Raw genomic sequence first — 21,129 nt, forward strand, 5'->3', positions numbered from 1 at the left:
CTTGGCCTCGGATCGGGAAAAGTAACTGCTTCTGGAGGATGGGAAGCGCTAGCCCGCGGAGGAGCGCGGACGCTCCTCCCCTCCTGAGAAAGCCTCGCCCCCGCACGAAGCCCCACCCCGCGCGCTGACACGGGGGACGAGGAAGGCGTGGGGGGGCGTGGTCTGCGTCCACAGCGGAGGCGGGAATCTGGTCCTCCTCGGACCCTATCTCTGAGGAACTGTCCAAGGACGGAAAGGGAATGGTATTAATTATCTCTGTGCTAATGAGGACCAGGGAATGGTTCACTCCAGCCCTCTCCTTTAGAAATCTGATCCCGACCGGACCCAAGCAGGAAAAGTCTTCCGCCTTCCACCCTTCTCAGCCGCTCTGGACTACAACCCCCAGAAGGCGTCGGAGCTCGGCTGACTGACTTGCGCAGCGGCGTTCGTTGTAAAGTGCTATGACAACAGGGCAAAGACGGCTTGGAGTTAGGCGGGAGTGGGGAGTTGTCTCTTCCGCCGTTGCTGTCCTCTGTCTGCTACATCCCACTGATTGCCTCCCTCACCATTTCCTCCTCTTTGTGAGAAGCAGGACTTGCCGTTGTTGTGGCCTGCGTGGTCTCTTCCAAGGGATTGATGCCGTTTTACCTGCGTGTCTCCGGGGTTGACACAGAAAGGATGCAGGTTTACTCCTTGTGGGTGTCGCTCCAACTCTGTGGGGTTTGTGGTGCTCCCTGGTGAGGCTCTTTCTCTCCGTCTGGGACGTGGAACAAGTTGGAGCAGGGGAACGACAGGGAGTAGTGAAGCGAGGGGTTGCTTTGCTCTGCACCCTCCATTCTTGCTCTCGTCGTTTCAGCCCTGGGACCCTGGCAGGCGTTCTTCAAGGGAAATCTCCGGAGAGTTCGAGGAAAGGTGGGGCAGGACCCACCTGATTCAGCATCAGGTAAGAGTATGTCCGAAATTAAACACTGGGAGCGTAAATGCCCTTTTTGTGTTTTGTTTTGTGGGCAAGATCGATCCGCTGATGCCATGGTATGGTTTGGGGGGATATTTGGATGATACGTTTCTTAGGAATGATGTCTGCATTAAAAATAAAACGCAACTAGGAGCACAAAGTGTGAAAATATTGTGAACATTTTTGAGAAGGGCTGATAAAATTTTTTCAAGATTCCATTCAGGAATGTCACGTGGTGCACAAGCATCCTCTTCCCATGACACCTCAACAGGTCTTGTGAGCCAATGGTCAAAGCAATTCTCAGCCTGTGACTGCAGTAGGATGCATGCACTAATACCCTCTAATTCTTGTAATAGGATTATTGCTTCTCCTTCTCTCTCTATATTGCAGACCACAGCAGTTTAGATAAACTGAGCTGATTTTTATCAGCATTTCCTTTCCCTAATTAAGTCCTACAATTGACTTCAAATTCCTGGAGAAATTCATAGTTTTTGTTTTGTTTTTGCCACCTCACTTTTACTTTAAACATGAAACCACATCACACACCTACACAACTTGAAGATGCTAGGAGGAAAACCATGGGTTGTAACTAAGGTTGTTAGAAATATGTAAAGAGAATAATTGCAGAGATTTTTTTTGTGTGTGTTTGTGTGTGAATAGACCAAATCCTTATTTAGAAGAATTAAAAAAACTTGCAAATAATTTATAAATTGAGTTTAAGGAATTTTTCGTTTTGTGGAATTGTGTGTAATTGCTCTTAAAGTACAACCACATACTTACATTTATGGTACAAGTTCTTGGTGGAAACATTTATTGAAGGGGAAAAAATCCTATATCATAGTATATAGTAGTTGTTAATGTTTTACATGTTTTGATGTATGTAGCAAGTCTCATCCCTCAGAGTAAAGACTTTCAAATATTTCTCAAAAATTATTGAAACAAAAAAATTATTGAAATACATGATGTTATTATAAAACATCCCTGTCAATTAACATTTCAGTGAAAGATTACTGTCATTTTAAAAATTTTAATATTTTAAAAAATATTTTATTTATTTATTTGACAGGTAGAGATCATAAATAGGCAGAGAAGCAGGCGAGAGAGAGAGAGGGGGATGCAGGCTCCCCGCTGAGCAGAGAGCCCGATGTGGTCCTTGATCCCATGACCCTGAGATCATGACCTGAGCCTAAGGCAGAGGCTTAACCCACTCAGCTACCCAGGTGCCCCTGTCATTTTTTTTTTTTAAATGTCCCGTTTAAATATTCAATCCAGAAGTTCAGACTGGCATGGCTCAGAGTACGTTCCACCACCACCACTTCTATTACTACTACTAAGTTACTAATGATATTTATTTGACACTTAAATTGAGTACATCCTACGGTTAAGCAGTTACATGTGTTAGGCTATTTATCTTACCACCCCCCAGAACAATTAGGTGATTAGAAGGTGAGGGACTTGTTTAAAGTCACTCTTCTGACGTATGGAATGGAAAAGGGAACCCAGATATGTTTAACTCCCTCTCCTGTGCTCTTTTGTCTTCTGTGTCTTTTATTGAAAATTTTAATACTGACTGCTTGTAATATTGTGTTCAAAAGCAGCATTCTTCTAATTCTTTATACACTTGTCATTTTTCTTGCCCCGGATGACCTGATTCCTACTTTCCAAAATTTGAGTAAGCACTGGAATGACCTGGAGAAAGCAAAACTGCAAATATGAACAGCAGTGTCAGCAGCTTAGCCTCCTAATTCTAGTATCTGCCTTCTAATCCACATATTCTCTCTCTCTCTCTCTCTTTTTTTGAAAGGGAGAGAGAAGGGGAGGGGTGAGGGGGTGGGGAGAGAGAGAAAGAGAAAAAGAAAGAATTTTAAGCAGTTTCTGCACCCAGTGTGGAACCAAACTCGGGGCTCAATCTCACAACCCTGAGATCATGACCTGAGCTCAAGTCAAGATTGGATGTTTAACAGACTGAGCAACCCAGGTGCCCCCACATTTTCTTTCCATAGGATTCTTGGGGTAATCTTCGTTGCAGCAATTCTTCTAGTCATCCTTCTATGTTGTAGGACTAGGCCAATGGGGTGTTAAAGCATCCATATCTTAAATGAAGACTAAATCTCAGTAAATTTATTTTTAAAGATTTTATTAATGTTTTTGACAGAGAGGGAAATCACAAGTAGGCAGAGAGGCAGGCAGAGAGAGAGAGGGAAGCAGGCTCTCCCCTGAATGGGGAGCCCGATGTGGGGCTCGATCCCAGGACCCTGAGATGATGACCTGAGCCGAAGGCAGAGGCTTAACCCACTGAGCCACCCAGGCACCCCTAAATCTCAGTAAACTTTGCTGTGGAAGATAATGTATGTAAGTAAGTATTACAAACAAGGAAATGTTGGGGCGCCTGGGTGGCTCCGTGGTTAAAGCCTCTGCCTTCAGCTCGGGTCGTGATCTCAGGGTCCTGGGATCGAGTCCCGCGTCGGGCTCTCTGCTCAGCGGGGAGCCTGCCTCCTCCTCTCTCTCTGCCTGCCTCTCTGCCTACTCGTGATCTATCTGTCAAATAAATTAAAAAAAAAAAAAAACAAAAAAAAAAAAACAAGGAAATGTTAAGTGTGGAAGAGTATTTCTGGAGTTTAGGGGATAACGAGATTATCTTCTGTTTATTCTAGTGAGACATAAGAAACCAATCACTTGTGGTCATAGGTATGGACCTTTTAAAACCTACAGATAATTGTTTTCTAGTCATCCTTTAAAAATTAAATTAGGTGGGAGTGCCTGGGTGGGGTTAAGCTTCTGCCTTCAGCTAAGGTCATGATCCCAGGGACCTGGGATCCACTCCTGTGTGGGGCTCCCTGCTCAGCAGGGAGTCTGATTGTCCCTCTGTTCTCCACCCCTCATGTTCTCTTTCTCTCAAATAAATAAAATTTAAAAAAATTTTATTTAGGTGTATGAAAATACTTTCTTGCAGTTTTAACTTGCTGCGATTTCAATTCATATCAACAGAGTATATCATTTTAGTCTTTGTGGGGTGTTTAGGACTTTGGAGTAGACAGCCTGCTTTGGGATGCTACTTCTATTACTTACTAGTTGTGACCTCTTGGGTAGGTTTTTAACCTCTCTGTATTCAGGGATACCTGAATAGTAGTACGTGCCTTTTACTTCGGAGTTCTGTTTTGAAGATTAAAATAGGATATTTGCAAAGCACTTAGAACACTGCCTGGGACTTAGTAAATGATTAGTAAATGTTAGCTATTATTTTCCTTTCTAGTGAAGGAAGATGATAGCTATTGAAAACCTGATTTTTGGTTATTGTTTTTCATTTACTTAAAACAGAAAATCACTGAGGACCTGGAAATCTACGTTGAATGAATAGGGGATAAAATGCAAATCCTTGTTTCTTATTTTTATTCAAGTCAGTTAACTAAACCAAATGAAAAATCAGTTCATGCATATTTAATATTTTGTTATTCAGCATACTTTTTGTTTTTGTAACAGGAAGTCCAAGTTTCACAGCTGAAAAATGTCTCTTGTTTCTCCTATATAATTTGTATAGTTCAGTGTTACTTTTGTGTATTCACAGATATGTGCAACCATCACTTGCATTGCAGTCAATTTTAGAATATTTTCATCACCTCTGAAAGACTCCTCGCATCCTTTACCTGTAACTCTCCTGTCCTTTTCTTCCCACTGCACCAAAGCAGCACTAATTTACTTTCTGTCTGTATGGATTTGCCTATTATATACATCTTATTTATTTATTTGTATGCTTATTTATTTTTAGTTGAAGTAATAGTAATACAATATTTAGTTTGAGATGTATTCTATACATCATATATAAACGGAATCATAAAATATGTTGTCTTTAGTGACTGGCTTCTTTATTTATTTGACAGAGAGAGATCACAAGTAGACAGAGAGGCAGGCAGAGAGAGAGAGAGGGAAGCAGGCTCCCTGCTGAGCAGAGAGCCCAATGCGGGACTCGATCCCAGGACCCTGAGATCATGACCTGAGCCAAAGGCAGTGGCTTAACCCACTGAGCCACCCAGGCGCCCTAGTGACTGGCTTCTTAGAATAATGTTTTCAAGGTTCAGCCAAGGTGTTGTAGTGTATGTCAGTACTTTTTTATTGCTGAATAACATTCCATTTTATAGATCTGCCAACATTGTGTTTATATATTCATCAGTTGGTAGATATTTGGATCATTTCTACCTTCTGAATAGTATGAATAATGCTAATATAAATTTTCATGTGTAAGTTTTTATATGGACTTATGTTCTCATTTCTCTTGCAACCTTGAACTGGAATTAGTGGATCATATGATTGCTCTGTGTTTAATTGTTTGAGGAGTTGCCAGATTACTTTCCAAAGTGGTCATACCATTGTACATTCCCACCAGCCATGTATGAGCATGTTGATTTTTCCACATCTTTGCCCAAACTTGTTTCTGACTTTTTGATTCCAGCTATCATAGTGGGTTTGAAGTGGTATCTCATTGTAATTTTGATTTCCATTTCCCTGTTGGCTAATGATGCTGAGCATCTTTTCTTGTGTTAATCAGCCATTTGTATATCTGGCTTGGAGAAATATTTATTCAGATTCCTTGTCCATTTTTAAACTGGGTTTCTATTATTGAGTCATAAGTGTTCTTTGTATGTTACAGATATGTGTCTTTAAAAAAAATTTTTTTTTTATTTATTTGTGAGAGAGAGAGAGTGAGAGCATAAGCTGGAGGAGAGGCAGAGGGAGAGGGAGAAGCGGGCTCCCTATTGAGCAGGGAGCCTGATATGGGGCTCAATCCCAGGACCCTGACATCATGACCTGAGCTGAAGCAGATGTTCAACTGACTGAGCTACCCAGGCATACCCAGATATGTGTCTTTTTATCAGAGATATGATTTGCAACATTTTCTCCCATTCTGTAGTCATCGTTTTCACTTTCTTAGTGTTGCTTGAAGTTTAAAATTTTGGTGAAGTTTTTCTTTTGTTACTTACGCTTTTGGTGTCAGGTTTAAGAATCTATCACAATATCTAATATCATGAAGATTTACTTTTAAGTTTTCTTCTAAGAAGTCTTCTAAGAGTTTTATAGTTTTAGTTATACATTAGCATACAGAAAGGTCTTTGTTTCATTTTGAGTTGGGGTTTTGTTTTTTTTTTTAATATGGTTTGAGGTAAGGGTCCAACTTCATTCTTTCTCATGTTGTTATCTAATTATCCAAGAACCATTTTTTGCAATTTCTCATTGAATGGTCTTAGCATCTTTGTTGAAAGTCAGTTTACCATAGGTGTATAAACTTATTTCTGGGGGAATCTGGTGGCTCAGCAGGTTAAGCCTCTGCCTTCAGCTCAGGTCATGATCTCAGGGTCCTGGGATCAAGCCCCGCATGGGGCTCAGCTCAGCAGGGAGCCTGCTTCCCCCTCTCTCTCTGCTTGCCTCTCTTCCTACTTGTGATCTCTCTGTCAAATAAATTAAAATCTTTAAAAAAAATTATTTTTATTTTTATTTCTGGAATCTCCATTCTTTTCCATTTATCTATATGTCTAGCCTTATGCAGTACCATACTATGCTGAATACTGTTGTTTTGTAGTTAGGTTTTGAAATGGGAAAATCCTCCAACTTGGTTTTTTTTTAAAGATTTTTATTTATTTATTTGACAGAGAGAGAAAGACCACAAGTATGCAGAGCAGCAGGCAGAGGGAGGGGGAAGCAGGCCCCCTGCTGAGCAGAGAGCCTGATGTGGTCTTCGATCTCTGGACCCTGAGACTGTGACCTGAGCTAAAGGCAGAGGCTTAACCCACTGAGCCACCCAGGCGCCCCAAATCCTCCAACTTTGTTCTTCTTTTTTAAGATTGTCTTGGCTATTTTGATTGCTGGGAATTCTTTTTTTTTTTTTTTTTTTTAAATATTTATTTAATTATTTATTTGGGAGAGAGAGAAAGTGTGTGTGTTGGAGAGGGGGAGAGGGAGAAAGAATCTCTAGCAGACTCTTGGCTGAGTGACAAGCCTCTATACAGGGCTGGATCTCATGACCCTGATATGCCCTGAGCTGAAATCAAGAGTCAAGGCGCTTAACTGACTGAGCCACTCAGGCGCCCCACTTTCTGGCAATTCTTTATCAACTTCAAAATAAGGTTGTCAATTTGTACGAAGAAGCCATATGGGAATCTGATAAGGATTACACTGAACCTGTAGATCAATTTGGGAAGTATTGGTTCTTAATAATGTTATAACTTCATGGACATGGGATATTTTCCTTTTTATTTAGATCTTTAATTCTTTCAACTGTGTTTTATAATTTTTATCATATTTGCTTTATGCTTGTTTTGTTAAATTTACTCCTAGGTATTTTATTCTTTTGGATGTTATTGTAAATGCAATTGTTATTTAAGTTTCAATTTTTGGATTGTTCATTGCAAATACATAGAAATGCAGTTGATTTTTATGTATTAATACTTTTGTATCCTTCAATCTTACTTAACTTGTTCATTAACTCTAATAGTTTTTCACCAAATTTCTTAGGATTTTCTATACACCAGATTGTGTCATCTGTGAGTAAAGATAGTTACACTTCTTCCTTTCCAGTCTGGGAGCCTTTTAGTTCTTTTTCTTACCTAATGGCCTGACTTAAAACCTCCAGTACAATGTTGAATAGAAGTCGTGAATATGGACTCCCTACTCTTGGGTCTCATCTTAGCAAAAGAGCATCTAGTCATCCATCATTAAGTATGGTATAAGCCATGGGTTTTGCATAAATGTCCGTTATCAGTTTGAGGAAGTTCTGTTTTATTCTTAGTGTTTTATGTATTTTTATAATGGAATAGTGTTGGATTTTATTTTGTCAGATGCTTTTCTCAAGTTGAGATGATAAGGTTGTTTTAAATTTTTGTTTTTGTGGGTAGTTTTTATATTGTGGGTAGTTTTTTGATTTAGATTTTCTTTTTCATCTTTAGTCAGCAACAGATAGCTGGAATCAAGGTGAATAATGCTGATGTCCTGCTCTTTGCGGAAAGATAATTCTCTGGGAGTTATGAGGAGAGGGTGCCTCTATTCTTGGCTGTACCAGTCTGGAGTGGAGTTTCTATCTTGTTTTGAGCCTGGAGTGAGGAGATAAGGAGTGAGCATTGTTTTTTTTTTAAACACTACAGACTCTTAATTTTCTTACTGAGTTTTAGTAGATTTTTTGTTTCTTTATTTTCTATATAGTTTTAGGACAATTTCCAGAGACTTTAAATGATTGTTTTAAAAAATAATTTTCTCCAGTTTTGCTGGGGAGTGGGTCCATGGAGCTTCTCATATGTCATTCTGAAAGTGAAATCCTCTGAAATTTTTAAATTTTAAATTGTATTGCATGATGCTTATGGAAGACATACTTATGTTATCAAAAGATTTGGTGAGGGTTCCAGTAGATAACAAAGTTCTCTGTAAGACTATTAAAGAGTAAGTTAAAAAGTTATTATATACAAGCATATTGGGAATACAACTGCTGTGTGCAAAGAGAAAAATTTTTAAAGATTTTATTTATTAATTTGAGAATCACCTGGGGATATTGTTTGAGGTGGGGCTGAGGTTTTGCATCATAAGCTCTTGGGTGATAGTGGTGGTGGTCCATGGACTACACTTCCGGTAGCAAGGAGCTAAACAATGTAGGAAAGGAGGGCTTAAGCAATTAATGAAGTGGAGGGTGACTAAGAAGAAACTGATAGAACAGGAGAAAGAGGAAGGAACTAAATGTTGCCTGTGTTATTTTGTCAGCAGGAGTAGATCTTAAATTTTATGATTGCAGTCCTTGAAGAATTAGTGCTTGATGACATTCCCATTTACAGACAATGTTGGAGAGTTAGTTTTTCATATTGGAGGGTTTTTTCATTTTTATTTTAGCAAGCTGAACAAATTTGCTCATTAACAGATTTTTGAGTCCACTTTCACGTAATAGCAATTTTCTCCTGATGCAATCATGTGTGTTTATAGTCATTTTGATTTTTTTTTAAAAAAAGATTTGTTTATTTATTTGCCAGAGAGAGAGAGAGAGAGAGAGAGACTGAGCACAAGCAGGGGAAGTGGCAGGCAGGGGGAGAAGTAGGATCCCCGCTGAGCAGGGAGCTCATGGGGGACTCAATTCCAGGACCCTAGGATCATGATCTGAGCCGAAGGCAGCTGCTTAACTGACTGAGCCACCCAGGTGTCCCCTCACTTTAATTTTTTATATATTATTTAATAGCATTGATGGAAAAAACTCTTCTCTACGACCATTATTCGGTGTTTAATATGGTTTCTAGGCATTTCCCATGAGGTTCTCTTCTGCTTACATGAGGGGAAAGATACCCCTTTGGATATTGAGATCTTCTCTTCCTATTTTCTCTCCTTGAGATTCCTTTTAAACTGGCTGATGCAGAATTTGTACAAAGGATCTCATACTTGTTAGTTAGTCTGTTGTTTCTATTTTTGACTATGTCTCCAAATGGAGTTTTGATCCCTAGCTTTCATTCTTTATGACATATCAGCAACATAGAACTGGCCACTTTCTTTCTAGATACACCTTTTCCCCCATTTCCTTCCAGAACGCACGCTCCTGGTTTTCCTTTGGTATCATTGGATGCCCCTCTTCAGTTTTCTTTTCTTTTTTTACCCTGGCCTCTGACCACAGAGCCCAGTTTTTCTACCTTGGAAGTTTGTGTCCGATTTCCTCCAGGACTCCACCCCTCCGCCCCCACAGCCCAGCCTCATGTACCTTTTCTCTTTTTTCATTATATTTTTTATTCTTTCACTGTAATAAATCATAGCCATGGTGATAACTATATGATGAGTGCTGTGAGTCCTCCAAGTGAGTCTTTGAGTGTTACTGAATTTGGGTGATATTCTGCTCTGGGCTGCAGGAGAATTATGTATCTTTATACTGATACTCTAATAGTGTATAATAACTTTCCATATGTATCTGGAGTATATAATGAAAATATATGGCACTTATGAAGTACTGTTACTTTCCTCTTAAATAAAAAAAAGTTTAGTAAAAGTGTAATAAAGTGTTTGTTACATATTTTGTATACTTGCTGCCAGGTTTGAAGTTTAGTCATCTGGCAATCTGTATGGTTATATAATGCCATAACAAGTGATACAGATGTTTTTCAAAAACTCTCCCACATGTGTTAAAACTCATTATAGGCTTATTTACCTGCTGTGTTTTTTCCCCTTCACTTCCATCAACACTTTGCCGTTATCTAATTATTTTTTTAGTGGAAAGAGAGGCCTTGGATGGAGTTTTTTTTTTTTTTTTTTTTTTCCTGTTTATTTCTTTAAACTTGGCATCTGGAAAAATATTATACTCACATAGAAATTATAAAAGTAATGATTTCCCAGTGGCAGCAGAACAATTATCAAACTACTAAATTGATGTTAGTATAATACTATAAGTAAACTATAAATCTTATTTTAAAAATATCTTATTTAGATTTCACTAGGTTTTACATTACATACACTTTTCTTCTTGGAATATAGCTCAAAGAAATTAAAATTTATCCCATGAAACCACCACCAAAATCAGGGTTCAGAACTTTTCTATTATCCCAAAGAAATTCCTTTCTACTAGCCCATTAAAGTCATCCCTCCCTTTAACCCTGGCAATCACTGATCTGTTTTCCATCCATTTTATTTTTTCATTTTGAAAATGTTATAGAAATGGGATTACTTAATATGTGATCTTTTGGGATTAGGCTTTTTTTAATTTTTTTTATTTTTTTCCACTCAGCATAATGCCCTTGAGATCCATCCAAGTTGTTATTTCATTTAAAAAAATTGCCAAGGGGCGCCTGGGTGGCTCAGTGGGTTAAGTCTCTGCCTTCGGCTTTGGTCATGATCTCAGGGTTCTGGGATCGAGCCCCGCATTGGGCTCTCTGCTCAGTGGGGAGCCTGCTTCCCCCTCTCTCTCTGCCTGCCTATCTGTGCCTACTTGTGATCTCTCTCTCTGTCAAATAAATAAATAAAATCTTAAAAAAAAATGCCAAGTTTTATCTGTGGTAAGGATTTACCATAGTTTATTTATTCACGCATTGAAGTACATTTGTTTCTTTTCTTCAATGTAGGTTATAAAAAATATATCATAAAAAGGGTAAAAACTGTGGCAATGGCTAATGTTTATTGAGTGCTGATATGTGGCAAGTATTGTGCTAATAATACTGTGTTCCTTTTTTCCCAAACTAAAAGTTTTTATTTTTGATTTTCAATTGTGATAAAATATACATAACATAAAATTTCCATCTTAACCATTTTTAAGTGTACAGTTCAGTACTGTTAAGTACATTCACATTTTTGTGCAACCAGTCTCCAGAACTCTTCACCTTACAAAACTGAATCTCTATACCCAATAAATAAAAGCTCTCCACTTCTTTCTCACCCCAAACGTGGCAAACACCATAGAGTAGAATCTTTATGAATTTGGTTACTCTAGATACTTCATATAAGTGGAATCGTGCCATATTTGTTTTTGTGACTGGTGTATTTCACTTAACATAATGTTCTCAAGGTTTATCCATGTTGTTGCATAGGTCAGAGTTTCCTCCCTTTTTAAGATATTCCATTGTATATCACATTTTGTTTATTTAGTCATTCATTGATGGACACTTGGGTTGCCTCTACCTTTCAGATATTGTGAATAATGCTGCTATGAACATGGGAGTACAAATATCTCTTTGAATTCTTATTTTCATTTCTGTTGAATAGATACCCAGAAGTGGAATGGGTGGATCATATGGTAATTTATATTTTTATTTATTTATTTGTTTGTTTGTTATTTTATTTTATTTTAGAGGGAGAGAGAGCAGGGGAGAGGGGCAGAGGAGAGGGAGAGAGAGAATCTTAAGCAGGTCCCATGCCCAGCACAGAGTACAGCAAAGGACTTGATCTCACATCCCTGAGATCATGACCTGAGCTGGAATCAACAGTCAGATGCTTAACTGACTGAGCCACCCCGTAGTCCTGGTAATTTATATATTTAAATTTTTGAGGAACCACCATAGAGTTTCCATAGTGGTTACAGTCTTTTAGATTTTCACTAACAGTGCACTAGGGTTCCAATTACATTCCATCCTTGCCAACACTTGTTTTTTTTCTAGGTTTTTTTTTTTTTTTTTTTTTTTTTTTTTTGGGTTGTTTTGTTGTAGCTGTCCTAGTGGTTGTGAGGTGGTATTTCATTGTGTTTGTGATTTGCGTTTCCCTAATAATTAGTGATGTTGAACATTGTTTCACATGCTTTATGGCCATTTGTATATCTTCTTTGGTGAAATGTCCTTTGCCCATTAAAAAAAATTTTTTTGTTGTTGATGTGTATGGTATGGGTTCTTTATGTATTGTGTATGTTAACCCTTTTTGATATGTAATTTGCAGATATTTTCTTCCATTCCATAGATTATTTCTACTGTGTTCTTATTCCTTACAACATCATTCTTTATTTTATAGATGAGGAAGCTGAAGTATAGAGAGGTTTGGTAACTTTTAGTAACCCTCCACTGATTTAATGATTTGTATGGAACTCAGATTCAGATTTGCACTAGTCCTTCTCCAGAGTCTTCACTTTTCACTACCACATGATTCTCAGATAGTTCCTTGGCAAACTTAATGAAAACAAGTGGTCTTGCTTTCTGTGATTAGCCTATGTGGAAGGCCTGCTTTAAGAAGCAGATTGATTTAGATTTTTTAAAATGTATAGTTGATCCTCATTGTTTGCATATTACCTATTTGTGAGTTTACCTATTTGCTAAAATTTATTTGTAATACCAAAATCAATACTCATGGTGCTTTTGGGTGATTTGTGGTCATGCATAGAGTGGCAAAAAATTTGAATCACTTATTCCCAGCAGATACCAACCACAGGAACTGCCTACTTGTTTCAGCTCTTACACTATAAACAAGTATCCTTTTCAGGGTCTGCTTAGTGTCATGTTTTCCACATCTCTGTGGTTTGGGTTTATTTATTTGTTTGTTTTAATTTTTGTTGCTTAAAAAGGTCCCCAAATATAATAGTGAAAGGTTTTAATGTTCGTAAGTGTGAGAAGGTTGCCATGTACCTTATAGAGAAAATGTATGTATCAGATAAGCTTCCTTCAGGTATGAGTTATAGTGTTGTTGACTGTTGAATGTTCGTGAATTAATAGTATATTAAATAAAGTATCTTTGAACAGTGGCTCACAAAAAACAAAGTTATGTATTGAATGGTTCATGAAAGTATTGTGACTGGAGGTTCCAAGAGCCCAACTTTCTATTTCCCCTAGGAACAGTAGTACAGTATTTGCTAATTCAGTGTTTGCCTCAACCTTATAGAATGGGATGTCTTTGAATAAGGAATATTGACTGCATTTTCCAACATTTATTTAAATCAGTGTAGCAGGAAGGAAAGGCTCATTTATGTTGAATAAATGAACTCTCATAGAATCCCAGGGGGTGTGATGTTTGTTTTGTAAATCAAGAAGAGGTTCAGTGGGCTTTCACATTTACTATATTAGTAATTCAATAGTAGATGTTGCTGGTATATCCTCATTCTAGATGAAGAATCAAAGCGGAGAGAGGTTTTGTGGGTGCTTAGTGATATAGTGGTATAAATAGATCCACACTCAGTTTTCCTTGTTCTTTTTTAGGGTGAATTTCCCTTTTCTGCTTTGCCTTTCTACAAATAGAATGGGGAAAGCTGCAAATGCTTTTTGAGTACCTATAATGTACCAGTTCAGTGTTAGTCATGTGATTTCACTTGTTCTTCTCAGCAGTTCATTGTGACAAGAGATGCTATGGTTTTTCCTATGACCAAAATGAAGGAAAATTAGGTATTTTGCTAAGGAATTATGTACTAACTAGTGCTGTTAGAATTTGAAGCTTGCCTCCAAATAAGTTTTTTGATACTTTGTGTCATTCTCGACCAAATGTTCCAGAAAAGAGAACTGACCCAACATTTATGTATAAAATTTTTCAGACTGACTCTCTAATGGTGTTGCAAAACATCTGATTATGTTTTCAGCTGTTTGGATTTGTGGTTTCACATATTTCTGCAAAATATAAAAAAATTAAATTCAGAAATGTTTTTCTTAACATTTTCCACGTTTAATTTGCTATGCTTTAAGAGATAATTAATTTATAATTCTTGGTGTGAGGTAGATTTTTACTATAAATAAATGTTTTCTTTTTCTAGTGAACAAAAATGTCTTTATTTAAAGCCCGTAATTGGTGGTCTACTGTTCTGGGAGAAAAAGAAGAATTTGATCAAGGCTGTTTGTGTTTGGGTGATGTTGACAATACTGGAAATGGACAAGGTAAGCAACTTATGACTATGCATCTTGGAGCAAAGCTTTACTGAGAAAAATAAAAATGACTTCATTTTTAAAAGTATACTTATACACTTTAAAGTATACTTATACAACTTAAGTGAACTGTCATAATTATGCCCTAATTTTGAAGGTAGTTTTCCTTATAATATTTAGGAGGTAGCAGGCTGATAAATACAGTTCTTCTGTTTTGCTCTTTGTGTTTTTCTGGTTTGTGTTGATTCTGTCATGTGATTTGGAACTGAAAAAAATATTACAAGGCAATATTTAATTTGTTTTCATTTGTTATAAAACTTTTCATTTTTTTGCAAAATTAAGTAGAGCTACTAAAATATTTTTAATTTTGAAGTTTTTTAAGAAATTATTTTCAAGGAAAATTATACATTTGAAAAAATTTGAATTTGAAAGCGATTCATATCAGAATGGAAAAATTATTCTAGCTCTATTTGTTCATAGAAAACAATTATTAAATCATTGCTTTCATTTTCATTTTCATATTATGATTTTGGCAACAACATTCTGTTTTATTTTTATATTATTTGCTTCTGTTTGCATCTTCATTTTTTTTTTTTTTAAGATTTTATTTGTTTATTTGACAGGTGGAAATCACAAGTAGAGAGGCAGGCAGGGAGAGAGAGGGGGAAGCAGGCTCCCCACTCAGCAGAAAGCCTGATGTGGGGCTCTATCCCAGGACCCTGGGATCATGACCTGAGCTGAAGGCAGAGACTTTAACTCACTGAGCCACCCAGGCGCCCCTGCATCTTCATATTTTTTGAAGTGGTTTCTAAAGCATTGTACTTCTGTATCATTGCTATTTGAAACTTGCATTTGGTTTTAATGTTATATAGTCATGAGCTTTTCCTTTTCTTTTTTGTAATCTGGATAGTTGTTGGCCTCTTAAAAAGAAAACTGATAATCAGTCTTTAACTCAATATGTATAAATATTGTCTCTGTACATTTTCTTCATTCTATTTCTCTTGCATATAATAAAAACAGTAGAATTTTGGGGACAAGGTAAAAGGAGAAAATTATATTGGCAAAGAAGAGTGGGAGGTACTAAGCAGTACTGAGCACCTGAATTATTTCTAAGGAAAATCTCGGCTCTGTCCTTCCACTAATAGGGGATGGTAAGGTCTTATACTCAGAGGGTTTCCTGAGAGGTTCCTCAAAGATGATCAATCTTGTCTCTTGCCTGTTTGTTGACACTAAAATAAAATAAAATAAATAAAATTCCTTTATTATTTGGCAATACAGAATACTCAGGCTACAAAAATATATGCCAAAGAGAACAATTTCAAACCCATGTCCAAACTAACAAAAGATCAAGTTTGTTGGAAACTATCCTGATTGATTGTCTGAATAGCTTACTGTTCACTCATCATTTCTATTAGAGCTCTTCACTGGGGTGCCAGAAGTGGGTTACCAATTACCAGTGTGCTTCCTCTCAATTTGTGGCCAGCTGTGAGAAGTTTCCTCTATTTTCCCAAGGATACTATACAAAAATCATTTCATGTGTGTGTCCCACATAGAAAAAAAAAATTGCCTATCATTTCTCAAAGCTTGGACTACCAGTATCATCATGTTCTGGGATGATTGTTATATATGAAGTTTTTCTGTCTTAGATATATAGCTCCTATAAGGTCATATTTCCTTGGATTGGAAGGCTGGGCTTTTGTGTCTGCAATTTTTGATAAGCTCCAAAGTTGAGTGGTGACACAGTACAGTTTAAGGATAATTCTCATTGATCTTATAGGACGGGAGATAAATGAGAGTAGTCTGGGACATGGTCTATTTGAGAAAGGACTGTCTAGTGGGCAGAATAGAGGTAGTGATTTAAAAAAAATTTTTTTTATTGAAAAAAAATTTTTTTTTTAGAAATAGAGTATGCATGTAGTGCAGGGTGGGGGTAGGGGGAGAGGGAGAGAGAGAATCTTAAGCAGGCTCCAGGCATAACACATAGCCCAATGCAGGGCTCTATCTCATGACTGAGATCTTGAACTGAGTCAAAATCAAAAGTCAGATGCTTAACTGAGTGAGCCACCCAGGTGCCCCAGTGGTAGTGATTTTGAAGTGAGCCATATACTGGTTGTATTTGAAGCCCTGAGAATGTGTGAAAATGCACAGGGAAAGAAGGTGGAATAAGATGGAAAGAATCTTAGAACCATAACCTGAAGAATACAAGCATTGAAGGGGGAGGTTTGAGAAGGGTAGTTGGTAATAGATTCTGAGAAGGGCAGGCAGAGAAGCAGGAGAACTAGTTGGGCTAATACCTGGCAGGCAAGGTTTAGTGACATGATGACTGAAGTTTCCATTTAGCAGCAAGTAGCCACTAGTGTTCTAATGGTCATTAGTGTTCAAGTGGCCATTTAACAAGTGGCTCATTTGTGTTCTCCATGAGGGTGGATGAGTGGGCACAATGGTAACAAAATCTAGATTTGCAGTGAGTGAAGGAATGGAGGTGGGGAAACTGAGTGTTTATGGCCCTTTAAAGAAACTTAGCTATGAAGGGAAGAAGGGAGGATTAAGACTGGGGGCGATGTAGGGTAAAGAGAAGTGGGAAAAATTCAATATATAGCAGGGAGGATGTATTAAAGCAGGGATGGGGCATTTGATTGACTTGGCTGGTGGTGTATGGGACTCTTAATCCCAGGATTGTAGTTTGACAATCTACAATGTTGGGTGTAGGGATTATTTAAAGATGGAATCTTAAAAAAAAAAAAAAAAAAAAAAAAAAGAGCAGGGATCCAGAGTGACAGTAAGAGATGGGATCAGTTGTGCATATGGAAGGTGTGAGAACTTTTCTTTCACTGTGACAGAAGGCAAGAGGGTAAGAATGAGTACAGAAGAAGAGAAATTTGCAGGTCATTTGGAGTGATCAGAATGAAAAGATGGTATTAAGCATCTTGAAATTGTTTTAGGCAAAGCCAACTTGATATGTAGAAGGATTCCTTGCTAATCTTGAGATCCCAGTTGAAATTAGACACCATGCATTTAAAGCTGTACTTACTTTCTCGTTCTCAAGATTCAGATTCATGGGAGAAATAGTAGGAAGTGGGGGTGAGTGGGAGAGTCTGAGTGGTCCAGTTTAGATTCCATGCCAGCTTGTAGCCTGAGGAGAATTTGCTAGAAGAATCCTAAGTGGAAAACACATAAAGCTGACTGAAAAATAGCTAATAAGTTTATCTTTTAGCTATTCAGCATTTATGCCTCACGTGGGGTAGCTGTCCCTTGTACAGCTGCACAAGCATGTGCTCTTACCCCCCTGCAGTAGTAAAGAACAATGTGCACCTACTGCTTCAGAGGCACTTTCAGGAAGGCCCGGCTCTGCAAGTCCAGGGTCTTTGGGTGATATCCCTTTTCCTTGTAATTTAGTCATGATCACCTTCCAATATTCTGTTGCCACTAGACTAAGTTGTATGTACAATCTGTGTTCAAACTCATATGTAATAGTTGAGGAAGAGAAGGAAAAATTTTAAGATTAAGATTATCAAATGGAAAAAATTGTATGGTAACTTAAAGAAATCATATCGGGGGGATACCTTCTGTTTTGTATCTGGTTATTGGGCTGTATACTATGCTACTTTCTTTCTTTTTTTTTTTTTTACTTCTACTACCTTCCATCTGGTTAGGGCTCTTGGTCTTGAGTAGAGATGGAGGGATCAGAGAATCGGTCTAGGTGAGTATTCCTGAGGGATCTAGAACATTAATGCTTGCCTAAAGAGGAATATAGTAGTTTCTTTTACTACTGATCCAGACAGTATGGGGAAGGGTCCTTGGAGATCCCTGGGTTTCACGCATATTTCTTTCAGCCTCCTTTGGCTCTTATGAGACGATGTTGAGGTAGTCCTGGTTCCTGCAGTTTAGATTGTGGCAGTACATATAAAGATATATGCCTATTCCTGTCCAGTAAAAGCAAACTGTTTCCCGTTGGTATTAGAAAGGAGAAAATGCATTATTAAGATCTAGAACTGTATTCGAGCAGATGGGTTTTATTAGTTGGCTTCAAGAAAGACAAGATGTGAAATAATAGAAGAATTTGGGGTTCTTCTTTAAGTTATACTGATCAACCCTAACTTCTCTATATTGACAGTTTTGGTTATTAAGCAGGTATGTGGTAAGAATGACCACATATGCATATTGAAGCTTTTTGGCATTGAATTTTGAGAACTACCCCAAATCAGGCCTAGCAGTGGTATGTATGTATGTATGTAGGCTCTCTGCCCAGTGTGGAGCCCAACATGGGGCTTAAACTCACAACCAGGGGATCAAGACCTGAGCTACAACCAAGAGTTGGATGCTTAACCAACTGAACCACCTAGGCACCCTACCTGTGGTATTTATTTTGATTTTCTCCTTGATGGGGGGATAGAGTCCCATTGGCTTCCATATATCTCTCCCCTTATAATATCCTTCATGTCCATTTTAGGGAACCAAAAGGATGTTCTACTATTTTCTGTGAAAATACATTTCCTTTAAACTCTCAGAAACTAGGTGAGAAATCATAGGCTAGTTTTGCTCTCCACTGGATAAACTAAGTAAAAAAATTCATTTGACACTGAGTCTCCATAATGATCAACAACAGTCTATTTGTAGGGTTCCAGAATTAGTAGTAACTCAGAGCCAATATTCAGTATTCTCACAAAGTTTGGTTATTTCCCTTTCCTCAGTATACCTGGGTAAATGACTACTTGTCCTGTAGGGAAAGATCTGAGGAAAATTTATATTAGGCATGTGTGGTGTTATAGCATCTATATTGTGTTGTCTTTATTCAAGGGACTCAGAGTCTGTAAATTGACTTCAGTGTGGAAATGGGTGAGATACCGTAACTGTCTATACAGTTGGCTCGAGTTAGTCTTTTTCAGAGACCCATATATTTTTGATTATAGGTTTCAAAAAAGGCTTCAGTTTGATAAACATAGGACCTTCTTACAATTGAATACTACTCTAACAAAATAAAAAAAAAAACCATTGGGAAAAAAAGGGTCTCAATGAATTGCCTGTTCATTTCGTTCCTGGGGATCCCATTAATCATAGCTTAATGTCTGTGAGAATTAGACTGTTACCTGAGCTCTGGTTACTATAAAAGTCCTGCCATTTTAATACTCAGACCTACACATTTTGTTTCTAGGGATTAAATTGTCACCATGTGGACTTCACCATCCTGGCTTCCTCTTATGTATGAAAAAGGGCTGGGTTGAAGCTGAATCTTGGTTATTCAGTGAATGAAATAGGAATTAGGGTATGGGGGGATACATAGGAAGCTCAGTGGGGAATGTTTTAGAAAAGTTTGGAGGTTTGAGTATATCCAAGCCTTCTAGACTTTGCTAGTAACCACATTATGTAACATTGTAATCTCATTCTTTGAGATGAATGTCTTTATTTTTATGCAAGAAACCTGGAGAGACTGTGAACTCATTTGTTACTGTAATTTAAAACCTACAGAATCAGTTCCTGAATTAGATTCTTAGTGGTTAAGCCTCATTGATATAAGAAGAAAGAAATTCTTTCTGCAGAGTCCCAAGGACCCTGAATTTTGTTCTTTACCCTGAGATGGGAATTTTGAGGTTTAAACTTATTCTCTTATTTTAAATTATGCAGTGCTCTTAGAAAAGCCATTTTATATATGGTTTGGCATTCCTCCTTCCTGTTCTGTTGGCCTAGGGCAGCAGCTCTCCAGTCCACCAGAGTATCACCTGCAATGGGCACAGGTCCCAGATGCCTGGAGGTGTTCACTTGATTAACTGTTCTGTCACTGTATACGATGTTATTTAACCCTGCCTAGAGTCTTACTGCATTGTATCCCAACTCAGCTCAAGAACCAATTTCCAAATATCCCTGCAGGAACTGGTAATGCGGTTTATTCTCTGCTGCCAGTTTCTTCCTGATTTTTTTTTTTTTTTTTGGTCACAAGTTAGGAAACAACTATGATAAATATAAATAAAGGAGGGATTGGAGTAAGAGTGACCTAGATCTCTCAAATGCAGGAAGAGTTGAACTGGCCAAACCTTAGTGGTGGAATGGGAGCAGCATGGTTCTAGAGACTGTATAGAACTTGTGGGAGCTGCCATTTGATCATCTAGCAGCAGATTCCTGGTATCGCTATTCAGGATTGAAATTCCCAGGATAGTACCTCTCTCATATGGTTATTATGAGGATTTAATGAGTTAATACATAAAAGTTACATAGGCCGTTGCTTGGCACATGATAAGCTCTCAGTAAATAGGTACGTAGAACTCCTACTTCTAAGTAGATGGAAAAAAGTGAATATTTTATACTAATAAAGCAATTTCAAAACTGACACCTAAAGTATTAGTTTCCTAGGCCTGCCATAACCAAGTACCACGAACTGAGTGGCTTAAAGCAATAGAAATTTATTTTCTGACAGTTTTTAGAGGCTAGAAGTCCAAAATCAAGGTGTTGGCAGGGACATCCTACCGTACCTGAAGCCTCTAGGGTCCTTCTTTGCCTTTTTCAGCTTCTGGTAGTCCCAGGCATTCTTTGGCTTTTGGAGGTATCACTCTAATCACTGTCTCTATTGCCACATCATCATCTTCTTAAATGTCTTCACATGGCGATCTCCTCTCATCCACCCCACCACCCTTTATACTCTCGTCCTCCATTCCTTCCTTCCTTTCTTCCTTCCTTCCTTTTTTTTTTTTAAGATTTTATTTATTTTAGAGAGAGAGAGAAAGAGTGAGAGCAAGAGGAGGGGCATAGGGAGAGGGAGAGAGAGTCTCAAGCAGACTCTGCACTGAGTGCAGAGCCCTACTCGGAGCTTGATTCCACCATCCTGAGATCATGACCTGAGCCAAAACTAAGAGCTGGACGCTCAACTGACTGCACCATCCAGGCTCCCCCATCCCTATTTTCTCTTCTTAGAAGAGAGTTTTATTGCATACCTGATTGAGT

General features: G+C 38.0%; 1 protein-coding gene across 2 annotated transcripts in view; it reads left to right on the forward strand.

Moving 5' to 3' along the window:
• The first annotated feature begins 445 nt into the window (after positions 1 to 445).
• The window catches only part of LOC111147257 (Bardet-Biedl syndrome 9), a 441,623-nt gene continuing 420,939 nt past the window's right edge, over positions 446 to 21,129 (forward strand). For both annotated transcript variants that reach the window (XR_002640607.1, XM_022503184.1), the window contains exons 1-2: positions 446 to 922; positions 14,088 to 14,208. Coding sequence is in view for 1 of the 2 variants with exons in the window: in XM_022503184.1 (XP_022358892.1) it covers positions 14,097 to 14,208 (112 nt within the window). In the remaining variant the exon portion in view is untranslated. The remainder of the gene's footprint in view (positions 923 to 14,087; positions 14,209 to 21,129) is intronic.

This window comes from Enhydra lutris, unplaced genomic scaffold, assembly GCF_002288905.1.
Source record: "Enhydra lutris kenyoni isolate GAN:26980312 unplaced genomic scaffold, ASM228890v2 scaffoldscaffold16, whole genome shotgun sequence".
NCBI lineage: Eukaryota > Metazoa > Chordata > Mammalia > Carnivora > Mustelidae > Enhydra > Enhydra lutris.